The sequence below is a fragment of the Bombus affinis genome, chromosome 10, assembly GCF_024516045.1.
Source record: "Bombus affinis isolate iyBomAffi1 chromosome 10, iyBomAffi1.2, whole genome shotgun sequence".
NCBI lineage: Eukaryota > Metazoa > Arthropoda > Insecta > Hymenoptera > Apidae > Bombus > Bombus affinis.
The window spans coordinates 12,294,545-12,309,115 of NC_066353.1; the positions used below are offsets into that span (position 1 = coordinate 12,294,545).

The 14,571-nt window shown below is 30.2% G+C and overlaps 3 protein-coding genes across 4 annotated transcripts in view; 1 reads left to right on the forward strand and 2 right to left on the reverse strand.

Moving 5' to 3' along the window:
• The first annotated feature begins 645 nt into the window (after positions 1-645).
• Positions 646-8,006, forward strand: LOC126921125 (pleckstrin homology domain-containing family M member 2). Its single transcript, XM_050732383.1, has 9 exons — positions 646-1,032; positions 1,997-2,192; positions 2,287-2,474; positions 3,137-3,331; positions 3,412-5,118; positions 5,197-5,421; positions 5,502-6,101; positions 6,175-6,294; positions 6,397-8,006. The coding sequence occupies exons 1-9, from the start codon at positions 943-945 to the stop codon at positions 6,511-6,513; spliced, it is 3,438 nt and encodes a 1,145-aa protein (XP_050588340.1). The 5' UTR covers positions 646-942; the 3' UTR covers positions 6,514-8,006.
• LOC126921139 (39S ribosomal protein L47, mitochondrial) lies at positions 7,961-9,879 on the reverse strand. Of its 2 annotated transcripts, none has more exons than XM_050732409.1 (5): positions 9,719-9,879; positions 9,029-9,196; positions 8,746-8,960; positions 8,489-8,648; positions 7,961-8,401 (listed from the first exon to the last, which is right to left on the reverse strand). In XM_050732409.1, exons 2-5 carry the CDS (start codon positions 9,193-9,195, stop codon positions 8,260-8,262), a joined length of 684 nt encoding a protein of 227 aa, XP_050588366.1. In that variant the 5' UTR covers position 9,196; positions 9,719-9,879; the 3' UTR covers positions 7,961-8,259. The 2 variants fall into 2 exon arrangements, with proteins under 2 accessions (XP_050588366.1, XP_050588365.1); XM_050732408.1 differs by lacking the exon at positions 9,719-9,879 and adding an exon at positions 9,545-9,711.
• A 582-nt stretch (positions 9,880-10,461) lies between these two features.
• The window catches only part of LOC126921129 (plexin domain-containing protein 2), a 46,563-nt gene continuing 42,453 nt past the window's right edge, over positions 10,462-14,571 (reverse strand). The window contains exons 4-8 of the mRNA XM_050732389.1: positions 13,956-14,148; positions 13,671-13,880; positions 13,173-13,571; positions 12,952-13,088; positions 10,462-12,870 (exon numbers count right to left, since the gene is read on the reverse strand). Coding sequence (XP_050588346.1) covers positions 12,802-12,870; positions 12,952-13,088; positions 13,173-13,571; positions 13,671-13,880; positions 13,956-14,148 — 1,008 coding nt within the window. The 3' untranslated portion in view covers positions 10,462-12,801. The remainder of the gene's footprint in view (positions 12,871-12,951; positions 13,089-13,172; positions 13,572-13,670; positions 13,881-13,955; positions 14,149-14,571) is intronic.

Sequence of the window (14,571 nt, forward strand, 5' to 3'; positions counted from 1 at the left end):
ATACTCGCATGGATGATAAATTTGTGACTTATCTACCATTTAAGTGAAGTTTATGGAATAATTTGATAGATAAATTACAATGACAAAGTTACTGCCAACATAAGCAGGTATTCTAAAAAAATCTAAATGGATGTAAAAAATCTTCAAAAATTCTAAATGGATGTAAGAATTTTACTAATTATTTTTTTTTAATGTTTAATATCGAAATGCATTTTTAATTTATTTGCTTAACTTAATTTATTATTTATTAAATATACATGTTATATTGTTTCCATTGTTTTTCTGATCAGTTGTGTAGTTATACATATTTCGTCAGAGTAAATTTCTCTGAAATTAACTAATATTGCTGAAATAGATACTTGTCCCGCGAAACTTTCTCCATGTTGCGTAAACAGGGGAATTCGGGTTGAGATTGCACTCGGACTAAATCAGAAATCTACTTTCATGATAATGATTTATATATAATGAGACATAATAATAATTTATATTTTGTATATTAATAATGTACATCAATTATGTAAGTATAAATGATTAGGATCATAAATTTGAATTAGATACCTTACAAATGTTCTGCGCGGCAAAGAAAAAAATTATATTTTCTTACTTTTATCGAAAGACTATTTGTTGATTGTATTCATTATTGGTTATCCAGATGGGTGTCCAGCTCTGTTTGCGTATACTGGTTTGATGATTAATAGAAAGGCAACAAGTGTATCGTGAATAATAAAAAAATCAGAGATAGATTACGAAGAGGAGTTTAATGTTAGCGCCTGGCCTGCGCTCAGCTAAAATCAATGAGTCCACCCGGCGAATGTGTCAGTGCGACTCCACCAACGTTGCGTCGAACCCGTGTCCCGTCTTCCCTGTCTTTGACTTTTCCTTTCTTTCTCCTCGAAATTTGCGTTATCGCCTGATGAAAATCATGTAAGATTAGAGATCGATATGCCGAGTCAAGAAGATATGGATCTTTGTACCGATAAGGTACTGTCCAAGGGAAGAATTCTTCAAGAATTAACCAAAGCTGTCAAATTGGTGAGTGCTGTCTGCTTCAGCATAAGGACGACGTATCAAGGCCATACGTCGTCTATATACATATATACATATATACATATATATATATATATATAGGTATGCACTTTCCTAACGCGAATTTTTATATATATCGAACTAACGACGTTTTCCTTTTCTGCTCTGAAATTCTTTTTTAAATGGCTTAGACAGATTTTCATTCGTTTTTCCTCGCAGATAAATACGAGTTTCTTGAAATACTTAACCATGACGAAACAGCTGAAACTGCAGTGGCACGCATTTACACGATCGGTCGTGTATCAAACGTTTAACAGTTAAATGCGTTTTGTTATCTTTATTGTTTTTGAACGCGAACCTGTGTTGAAGAAGTACATGTGCTCCTCTCGTCATCACGATTTCCCGTTTCTCACTTGCGACTTACTCAACGTCTTGTTCCACGTCGTGGCTCCTCCACTGACGTACGTGCTTTTACCTCTTTGTTCGTATTACTATCAGTAAACTATTATTATTTCATTATTTTTTTATGAGATCTTCGGTGATCGATAGAATCTTGATTTCGTATTTTATGAATTATACCATGCTTTTGCAAAACAATCGAATTTCTTTCAATATTTTAATTTTGATTACCTATTATTGTTGATGTTGTAATTATTTAATATTTAACATTTTATATCCGGCCTTTGTTCGATATTTAGAATGACAAAAGTCATTAAACAAGTATAAATCTGTACTATATTTCTCTATGAAAAATACATATTGAGATACTTAGTTAATCTTCTAGATTAACATAATTAGCATTTTAATCACAAAAGTAATTTTTCATATACTGACAGAAATTTAGATTTAAATATGAATATGAAGAGTGTACTCAGCTAAATTTGTATATTAAAATTAATATTGAAAGTTACATATGCGCATTAGCTTTTTGTAATTAAATAAATAAAATTTGTTTACTTGTATTTATTAGGTTTACGCTCAAAGTTTATATGGTACAGTAGTCTTAGATGGTGACTCTTGGTTGGTCTACTGGTTAGACCGAGCTTTACGCCATGGATTGCGTATAGAGAGACATGGATATTGGGGCACTGCTCGTGAACTCAGTCATCAAGATACTGTTGTTGTAATTCATGCTCTTCAAAGTGTATTAACTTCCATTGGTAAAGGTATGAGTGGATTTGGCATTATAAATTTTAATATTTATGCAGATTATAATTTATCTTATCAAGCAAATTATAATATATCTTCATGTTTTTTTAGGCAGGGCATGGCTTTACCATACTCTCAGCGAAGGCAGTTTTGAAAGTTATTTAGCTTGCTTATTACGAGATACAAAGATATTGAAAAAACAATATTTTCCACATGCACTTGTTCGGGATGCAGATAAAACTAATCAATTAGTTAATCTACTTGCTGGTTTAGAAAATGTGTCTTTCACATTGCAATTGGTATGTAGAATTACTCTATAAAATATTTATGAAATATTATAAAAATTTATTCCATGTATTTTTATAATTATTTATATTTTGCACTTCATTTTCTTTCATATTACACACATGATAAATGCCAATGATGATATAAATGTATAGTTGGCATTTCACATAAACGTGTTTTATAACTTTTATTTTATGTTCCCTACGTTGATACCAGTATCACTCCATGGTTACAATTATCTCAACAATAAATTACATTTGCCTCTTAGGAAGAGTTGTAGTATGTCAAGATGTAATTGTTGAATCTGTTTTTATGAATTTAAGGGGCAATAAGTTATCATATATATAAATCTATTTTTCATACATTATATCTATATTACTTCTTCTGCTTGTTCATGCAAAGATATAATATACAGTAATTTAAAATATACATATACATATAATATACATAAAATACACATATATTATACAAATAATTTGTAATTACATATTTATTAAACAGTTGGAATGTGTAATTTTTATGGTATATTCTCCTTATTCCATTATATGTAGAATAATAAAGTAGAAGAAGATATATATGTATATATATATATTTAGAATTTTATCAGTTTAATTTAAAACTTAAAAAGTAAGTTTTATATTAAAATAATAAATTCTAATTGTTTGTGTCATTGTAGGATGTCACATACCTGGATATTTGCAATTACATGCCTCAAAGGCCTATGAGCGTAAATCCTTCTGGAACTATATTATCATTACATCTTAGATCATCCAGTGTTTCTTCGAGTTTAGCTTCTCCTGGTGACAGTGGAGTTGCTTTTGATAGTGACATGGAGCTTGCTAATGAAACAGATGCTAGTAGTTACAAGGAGGTATACTTTTGTAGTGAAGTTTATGCTCAAAAATATAAATCTTTATCTTTCTACACATACAATCCTGTACATACTTTTAGGAAGATTTTCATCTAGAAGAAACTCCAAGGTATCGGAATAATAGGTATAAAACAATGATAAACAACTGTAGAGAAGACAATAAAAATTTTAGCTCCAGTGATTCCAGCGAAGATGGAAAAACACCTACACAATCACCAGGAATGGTTACCAAATTTCAAACCGCAATGATGACGAAAAGTGATATAGCGAATCAAAACTTAACGAGAAAACTTGATGATAATGAGCTTACCTGTTCCAGTTTGGATACTTTAAAAGATTACGATTTTTACAGTAAAAGTTTAGATGAGTCAAAATTAGATAAAATAAGTAACAAAAATGATAATGGAATTAAAGAATTGAATAAAAGAACCACGTATTACAGCGATGGTAGTTACAGTTTTAAAAGGAATATTGATCCTCGAAATTCATATGTTATCAACAATGATACAAATCTTCTAGAACTTAGTATGACTATTTCAGATTGTGAAAACATAGAAGCACCATATGGTATTTTGAATACTATTAATATGACTGATGCTAGTATTTTATCATCCTCTAGCTCAGAAGCTATCGTACAACGTAGACAACGTAAAAAGAAACGTGGGGAAAGTAAAAAGCGCGTCAGTTTTCACGAAGATATTTTAAAAACTATGAAATTGGATGATGATGAAAATTACGCAGATTTTTCTATGAGCTTTTTAACGCCTAATTCAGTTCAGAAGAAAGATACACAAAAAGGAAGATATAGTTGGTGTGCTCATGGGGATTCTCCGTATGTTCAAAAGAACGTTAATCCCAGAAATGCACATTCGGATTACTATTCTTACTCTTCATCATCGAGTGTATTTGATAGCGATTGTGAAAAGAAAGTATCATCAAAGAGTTGTGAACAAATACCATGTCAGAACAATTGCAAGTGTGCTTGTGGATTGTCGCTTTCAGAGCGAGGTGCGCCAGAGGGCCAAGAAGATCCCGGTAAAGCATTCAGACCGAAGATGGAGATTGAATTAGAAGAAAATGAAGCACAAGAAGCGTACATCGTTGAAAAAGAATATGGAAATATCGTAGAAGATCCTCCAGCAAAAGTTCAAATGCCTTGTCCAACTAATTCGAAACAATATACTACTTCTAGCGATTGGTCGGATATAGATAGTACTACCACATCGGATGTAGAGGAACGTAGAAATAGCAGACATTTAGCTTCACCTTCAAAAAAACGTAACATGACATCAATACTAACAGGAGAAAATAGTAACAAATTATTAGCGCCGCCACCTATAAGGCAAGCTCCATCTAAAACATCATTATTGAGTAGATTTCTAAAATCTATTACAGAGAGGAAATTTGAAGTTAAAAGAAATAAGAAGTCACAAAAAACGAATCCTTTATATATCAAAGGTGTTAAAACAAGTTATGATTCTTTTAAAGAATTTAATGATAATCTTGATCGAGAGATACAAGAAAATGTGGCAGCAGAAAAACGAGAATTTAGTGGAGAAAAGATTAGCTTGAAATTACGAGAACTTTTTAAGAAACATATTTATAGAGATAAAACAGAAGAATTATATAAAGTATATAAAGTTAGGAGTTCGTACATGACAAATGGAGAAAGTAAACCGATGATTGCTTTATTAACAGATAAAACATTATACTTAACAGGTTCGAAACCGGACCATATTTATAGTAATCAGTTCGTTATTCCTTATAACGAATTAGATGTTATAATGGTAAGTTTTGCTCGGATAATATTATGCTTGTAAAATCTAGACAACAGGGAATAAATAATAAAGAAATATATTTTCTAGGTTGGACCAAATGCACAAACAATACTATTATCAAATGCAGATTACGAGATGCAGTATTTATTTTCTACAGGAAGTTCCCAAACTACTTCAGAGTTAATTGCGCACTTGGAGATGGCTATAAGGAGATCTCCAATGAAACCAAGACTTCCAGCAGTTAAAATATTGACCTACGAAGATATGCATATTTTAAGGCACTCTGTGCTGTGTGATACTGCTGTCCATCCTGTATGTAAATTTAGTTGTATTGAAATAAGTAGTAAAGGATTATTAGCTTTCTGAGGTTCCTTTTCTTTTTTATGGATTAGTACAATTTGATATTTCAGGATGAAAAGATCGAACACTATAATCTTATTTATATGGAAGATGAACATATGTCACCACCTAGCACACCATGTGGTCCAACAAAAGAAGGTGATCTCATGTACAGACCACACACGTATCAACAAGTTCATCCTAATGCTCCAACTAATCCATGGGAAGCTGGATACTTTGTTCTCAAAGGTGGAGTTGTTTATATGTTTACGGATGCGAATCAACGATTACCGAAACGAGCTATTCCATTGAAAGGTGGTCTTTGTCAAGGATGTCGAAGAATTCCGAATTCTCATCGCCCTCATACATTCGAGATACTTTTAAAACCGAATAAAGCTTTTCAGTTTGCTGCTCCAGACGAATACGTCGCATCCGAATGGTTACAAAGCTTTGTTCAAAGTGCTTCTGGGTTATTCGATATTACAGAAAAAAGAGAGCCTTTGCCATGTAGCCTTATTACAACTACTAAGCATTTAGTAGCTATGAAAGAAGTGTTTCCTGGTAAACAACGTGGGGAAACACTTTCTTGTGCTTCTGTAGAAGATCTCACAGCTTTCAGAGTACCTTTAACTCAACAATCTTGGTGTATACTGGTATGTAGTTGATATTATGGGTTTATACAGTTCTATAGTATATTATACAGTTCTTATTATATATTATTTTCAGGAGTTCGCATGTCGAGAAGTACATGAAAGTAGTGGTGACTGGGTTATATATTTCACAAATTACACTGAACTATCTACTTTTAAAGAAATTTTAGAAACATTGTGGGCTGATGCAAGTTTGGTATGCCTTCTTTTATTTTCAATTTTAATAATATATTATAAAAGTAAAAATTATGCCTTCTATTTATCATTATGTAATTTAAAATAATTCGTATTTTGACAGGGTGAATTTCCTATGGTAACGCTTCCGCCAGAAGATAAACTTCATCGACGTTGCTCAGATGCCAGTAAAGAATTAGAGTTTGCATGGCGATATTTATTACCTTCAGTAATCGATTAAACGATAAGGTGTGCCAGTAGACAATAGCTAATGCATCGTCATATTCAGTAATAAAAATTGATGAAACATAAGTACTTGAACGAATCAACTCATATAATACAGATACTAAAGCATTCTGATAATATCGAATATGATGTTATAAACAAATTATTCAAAATCAATATCTCATGTTCTTCAACCAACGAGGAATGGTGAATACAAAAAATCATACAAACATAAATTATAAATATTTAGTGATACGTAATATTGATGTGCTAATTCAATAAAATGGTGCAATATGTTTTCAATAGCGTAAAGTACGATATTGATAATGGTACACAGGACTGTAATATAATGATGAGTGCGTAAAATTACTGTGTCAGTTACATGAATGTCTATATAATCACATTTATTATAAGAATTAATTTGCATTTGAAAGTGCACTATAGATACCAAAACAGTTTCAAAAACATGTAATACTAATACAATGGCAGTAAGGCTTAGTGCAGCTTCTATAATGGAAGAATATTCTATAAATTGCTTTTAAAGTAAGCATATGACATATTATTAACATTCCTATTAATAATACTGATAATAATTGTTATTATAATATATAACACAGCTTTTTTTAAATTTTATTTTTGATATCTTCCCTTTATATATGTATGTATATGTTTTACTGCTTTAAAATTGTTGTTTTGGTTAGAATTCTGATTACTATGTTTTAGATTGTAAAGGTTTAAAAATTAATTATCGGATGTAATTTTCATGTTATTAGCGAGGTGCTTTATTTAGTAACTCCATATTTCTGGGAGATAAATATTGGGAAAAATTATAACGAGTTAGTTTTTTTTAAATACCAGCAATACATTTTAATATGGAAGAAACAGCTTCGTATACCAAAGAGGTTTCTTCTAATACTAAAATTAATATATTGGTTTTTAATTCCTTTTATAATGTGAACAACTTCTTTATTTTACAATCATATATCTTTTCATTACCAAAAACTACGTGAACCGATGCAGGTTGTAAATCATTGTGAATAAAATTCTAATTCTATTTGCATTGTTTCATGTAGTCACATACAATTGTAATAAAATATTGAATGAAAGAGACTTATTAATGTACGCAATTGTAATATGAAATTTGCGTATGTTATATATGATACAAAATTGGAACATAATCAACACATGTTAGTTTCTAATGTGTCTAAAGGAAAAAAATGTTAAATTTTACATGCTTTGATCAAGCATGTTAAGCATTCTTAAATATTACAGCCATAGAATTTTTGCACAATGTCAACATCACCGTACATGATCTTCAAAGTTACAAATAAAAAATAAATAGAAATAAAATTGTAACTAGTCACCAAAATAAAAGCAAAAACATGTCTTGTTCTCCTTTCTTGTAAAATGTAATGAAAAATTTGAATTTTAATTATATATTGGATAAGTATAGTAATATCTCGTATCTTTTACTTTGTTTTTATTGCAATAAATTCTTCTACATAATAACTTGTTTGTCATTATCATTTCTTGAACTGAATTCTAGATTATATATATAAAATAACATATAATGATATTTATGAGCAATTAGATGTGAAAATTTTTACAAATATTCATAGTATTTAAATATTGAAATATTTGTTGTAGAATTATATTCTGAATTTAATTTTGTCACATTTAATATCATTTTAATTGAAAGTACTTTCATTAATATTGCAATCTATTTCAAAAGTTAAAAATATCACATAGTGAAAAAATGCATTTAATCACGTATAAAGTGTCCATCTGCATGTCTATGCTTCTTTGCCTTTTCTATATCTGCCAATGGATATTGTTCTTTCACAGCTTCCATATCAAGGTTGGGGAAAGTTCGCATCAAAACAGTAACCTTATTTCTTTGACGACTAAAATAAAATTTTTTTACGTATATTATATAAAAAAAACTCATTAATTTAAAGGTTATTTTGTAATTATATAGAAAAAATACAAACTTTATTAATCTACGTTTTTCATTCCATATTTTCTCTCTATAAAGTCGTAAAAATTTTTGCACTGCATATCCACCAAAATTAAATTTATATTTTTTGTGCCACGCAAAATTTTTATTTTTTGGTCTAGAATATTGACTCATTCGATAAAAGTAACGTAAACCTGTAAAACAGAATTTAAGTAGTCTGTTTATAGACAATTTCTATATATTTTATATATATTTTATATCATATAGAATAAATATATAAAAACATTTTACCAAGAGGATTATATTTTGTTACAACAGGTCGTTCTCCAGTTGTTCCAGTTTCAAGCATATAGTATGCTTTATTTCTTTCACGAACTATTGACTCTAAGTTAGCCATGCTATCTTCAACTTTATCAATTCTTTCAGGATTTGGGAAATATTTCCATTCTCGTTTATAAATTTCTTCCATTGTTAGAAGCATATTGCGTTCTTTTAATAATACAAACCTGGGCGTTTTAAATATAATTTTCATTATCATACAACATTGTTATATTTTGTAACTTATGTGTGTTACCATAATTTATGAAGGTCTTCATTGCTTTTTAATCTTAGTTCATCTTTTTTCCAAGAACGCCCAACACGTATTCTATCCTTTTCCCAATTTTTTGGGTCATCAAAAAATTCCATCAAATCATTACATTTAGGTGTAGTATGAATGAAAGAATATTGAAAAGAGGGCATCCTAAGGAATTTAAATCATCTATGTATAATTATAAACAATAATATTATACAATTTAAAGGATATTTGTATATTTACATGTTAAATTAATAAGATTATCAGTAATAATTTTTATGTTACGGACAAAAATATAGACTCAAATTAAGTACTAAATATTAAATGTAATAATAATAATTATAAAATATATTTTTGTTTGAAAAAGTATTTACAAGCAAGTATTTCTTATATTTGCAAAACTATTAGCATTTATACATTATGTCAAATAGAAAAGAATTATTCAAGACATAACCTCTCGATCTGTTCAATATAATTTACTGTAGAAAAATTACATGTAAAATGAATTATAAAAACCTTTGAATAAACATCGAAGTCGTAACTGAATTTACATTTTGTGATAAAACTAAATTTGTAAACAGTTTTGTCACATTATTTACACCTTTTGAAATCTGTATAGCTTTCGTGAAGGCTGCCATCTTATTAATAAAATACTAAGTAGCTATTACTAGGATATTACTGAGTTATTACCAGAGAAGAACTAAGAATGATCCTGCTTATGGATCTGGTTCTTCTCTGATTAGTGCTGCAGCACGCGACCAAACGCTGAGGTCAATAAAAAGTAGCATATACAAGAACCTATGTATTTAAACTTGAAGTTAGGGATCTGTCCTGTTTGATTACACACTAGTATAGACAAGAACTTATTGAGTTCCACGCTACAAGAACCTTTAATTGTATGATTCTACGGAAAAGTTCATATCTAATTTTCTATCCGATTTTTTTTAGTATTCTTTGTACAATCGTCAACATGAGCGAACATCGAAGTAAAACCAGTTAAAAACATTAGGTTCTTGTCTATACTAGTATGCAACCAAACAGGGTACATCCTTAACATTAATCTTAAATACATAGGTTCTTGTATCTGCTAATTTTATTTGACTTCAGCACTTGATCTCATGGTGCAGCACCTGTACTGTGAAGCAACTAGGACTACGAGCGTGAATATTCTTGTTTCCTTTCTACTATTACTAGAATTTCAGAGATTAAATATTATAAAATGTAATGTAAAATCAGATAGTATAAAAGCTTATTATACATACAAAGGAATTATAACACATTAAAACACGTAAAATGAATTTAATATGTAAATGAAAAAAATAATACAACAAGTAATGAAAAATTTAAAAAGAAATGCTTATAGATGAAATTTTACATATACACACACAAAATCTTTCACAGAATTAATTCTCTGATATTAATAAAAAGATATGTAAAATTAAAACATATTTATTGTAATAATTATAATATTTATTATCACAAACTATCAGTTAGATCATATACATACAATAATGTGAGAAAAATTAATCGTGATTTTCGTAAGCTAATTTTATAATATAGAGATATCATTTAAAAAAAAATCACCTACTTTTTAAATTAATGTACTTCCTAACACTTTCTTTGTTGTTAAAAAGTAGAAATTTGCATAAACGTTAATCTTCGACAAGAAGAAAATACTTAATAATATTCCGTTGCCAATAAATGTATCAAAAAGTTGATTAAGGGCACCTTTCGATATTAATTATACTTACAATCATATAAAAATTATATTGCTTTAATATGCTACTATATACACTGATGATCTAATATTACCGATATATATGAATTTTTCATTGTTGCTTTTTTTCCATGTATTATTACTAATCGTAAGTTAAGGTGCTCGTGTGTTTAAAAATCTTTTCATATAAAATATATTTATATATTTTGTATATATATAAAAATATATATGTACACATCTGAACATACGATATGTACATATATATACGCGTATTTAAAATTTAAAGGGTGAAACTACAGTTTACGGATATATAATTTATTCCATTCATTATATTTTATATTCCTAGGAATTGAATATTCTGGAATGTACTAAGGAAAAACGAAGAAGACGAGCACAAAATGAAATTATACAATTTGTTGCGTCATAAAATTCTCTAAATATTGCTAAAAGTTTGTTTTAAATTTAATTCCCATATACCATCCGAACTGTAGTTTCTAGAGGCTAGATCGGAACTTGATCATTCAACTGATTTTTATTAAAATATTGCTCTTCACGTCGCAAAGATTATACATATATATATATATAAATATATATTTATAAATATATATATTTGTATTATAATATATAATTTATAAATATATAGATACATACTTATATTTATAAACAATTACTGAAGTTTATATAACGATAAAAAACGAATTCTCTCTTTTCTCTCTCTCTTAAACAATAACAAAGTATACCACATGATACTAAAATCACATAAACGCTCAATATCCAGGGGAAGGATTTCTTGCCCGTCTTTCGATAATACGGTTGCTTCGACTACGAAAATGTAACAAATGTTTCCGTGTAGTCATCGTTCATAATACCAGTGTCCGTTTGTCTCTCACTGTTAATTATTTGCTCTAGAAACGTTTCATCTTTCGAATATTGTGATGGAGCGTGATTTTCTTCGAAAGAAAACATTAGAGAAATTATACGTTGTAAAAGGTCGATTCAATATTTTCACGGGCAACAGTAAGTATAAACTTGTTTTTATGTGTTTTTATAACATTAACATTACTGTACAAAATTTAAAATCTCAATAAAATTTCGTTAATCCGCCCGCTGATACAATGAAGGTCACTTTCAAAAGTTTCCTCTATACCTTTGTCACTAGTAGTTTAATTGCCATTTCTTCGGAAATTAGCGCTGTAAATTTAATAATATATAATTTTGCAATACTTGTTTATAATAATTTGAAATACTTGCTCTTTTCCCTTTTCCAACACAATTATATTTGTTTCAGTATAAATATAGGGAGGGTCGGAAATCGTATTACAATCGGATATGGGGTGATTCTACATGAAAAAATAAGTCGAAAATATGAAATAAATTTTGTTTTCCATGCCGTTTCATTTTTGAGAAAACCGAGTTTGAAAATTTGTCAAGTATACTCAAACTTGAGTAAGCGAGTAAACAACCAACACGATGTTATTATACATGTGAAAATAAATAAAAAATGTGAAATATTTTTCCGTTTAAGGTCACATTTTCAAGAAAGTAAAGTTTGAAGATGTTTAGTTACGAACCGATCTGACACACGCGCATTATACATTTTACAATTTATTTTCCTCGAAAAAACAAAGCATCTCATGAAAATACGTTATTCTATATTTTTTACTTATTTTTATATATAGTTTACATTCTTGTGGCTTATTTATTTTTGTTTTAATTAACTTATTATATGCTTAATTTTCTCGTAAACAAAGTCTCGGATGAAAAAATGTTATATCAAATTGTTCTTTTATTTTTTCATGTAGAATTACCGCTTGCCTAGTTGTACTACAATTTCCGATCCCTTGTATATTGGTAATAATCAAACATGTTATTTTACGTTAATATCAACAAATAAGTATCATATATTGACATATGGCAATTAATAAAGCGACACATGCGTCATTGCAGGCTAACGATTCTGTACATAAACTTGCAGACTTAATACGGTGTATATTTAATAGGAAGTTTGGTCCGATAGTTCTGTACTAGTTGCTGATTGCGTTTCGATTACATATTTCTACATGTGAATCGTTGCTGCTGTATAACGTGCTTCTCCTCTTCGCCAACTCCATTGGCTTGGTCGATACTGTTCAAAGAAGATCGAAAATATTTCTTTAAAACAGTTCTCTCTTTTTTTTTTACTATAACAAATATTATTAATCCTTACCCTAATTAACATTTGTCCAGACGTGCTATGAGGATTGCGGTAAGCATATGCAGCCCACGCGGCTAAACCTACGACTAAACCAATTACAAGGAGAATTCCAATAATTCCTGAAACTCCCATGTTCATATTGTCCCGAGCTAAAGATATTAAAAGTAAAATATCATTATGACTGAACGAACGATTGCAAAAGTGTACATTAGTGGCAGAAATAAAGATCTTACAACGCTCTAGAGGACTCGATCCAGGTTTCTCTTGCTTCGCATTCATTTCACTAACGGTAACAGTCTCTTCCGAATGCATGCGTAAAATGTGATTATATTCGTCGAGGTGTTCCTTGCATGTCGTAGTTGGTAACGGGCAATTGTCAATTGCTTTTATCATTCGAACATCGCAACCTTTCAACAGCCAATCTTGTCGCGATCTAGATGTTCCGGTGCTGCATTGATTCAGTTCTGAACACCATTTGCAGTCGAAACCTTTTAGTTTTGTCAAACAGTCTCTGCAATTATCCATTTCTAAACAGGTAGGCAGTGCATGTAGATAAATCACTGTCCAATCCTTAATGTCCTGCCGATTAAAGTCCACGCGATGATATTCGTAAATCGTTTTTCTACGAACAACTGTGAGGGAAGAAGAAAAATAGTCGATTCGATTATTGCTTGTTACGATGAAATTTTCTCTCAGAATGGCTTCAATACGAGATAACACCAAACACTTACAGAACACTATTCTGTCCATGATATAAGCATCGCTTAATCCAACTTTAACAGGATGCGCCGTATCTTTGATATGCTCTACCATCAGAGGGATCACCGAGTATACAAACACGATGTCACCGTTCTGATGCAGAGTCACTTGAAACGTGAATGCCCCTGCCTTAGGTTTGTCTTGCAATATCACCTTCTCCCATACAACCGTGAACGCCGTTCCTGCAATTAACATTCCCATTTATTTACGGCTATGTCTACTTGCAAACGTGTATTCTCTCTTCTAACGCTTATTACCATTATCGACGTATTTCACATAACTGTCATTAGATAGTCGTGTGTCGAAATTTGCCATTAGTGGTGCGATATATTGTGTGGCGGCTAGCCAACTGTGAACGTACTCCCCGGTGTACAAAAATCCTCCGGTGGCGATGGTGATGTTACGAACTTTGTGACCGTAGAAAGGGAAATCGAATTTCAATTTCACTGTCTGTTGGAAGGAACAAAAAGAAACTTTTTAATTACGTTTGAATACCTTATACTAACTTTCTCGCAAGGAAAGTTAAGAAACCTGGAAATTCAACAAATTATAAAGCTTCACGCGCAACCAGAGTAGAGTTGTGTGCAATCCACGAGGAAGAAGAAAATTCTGCATTTTCTTTAACGGCTGATTTTTACGCTTTACTCTCCAAATATACTCTACATATTCTTGTCGCGCCTACTCCGCATACCAAGCTTCATAATTTGTTAAATTTCCAGATTCCCTTTCCTCGTTGAAGTTAAAATGTTCTATCTGTTATTTCGAAACAGAAGTTTTGCGACTTCCTTTGCATACAGATGCTAGGGATAGGACATTTTTAACTAAGGAAGTCAGTATAAATGAGAAAAATGGTAAACACTTTTAATACACATA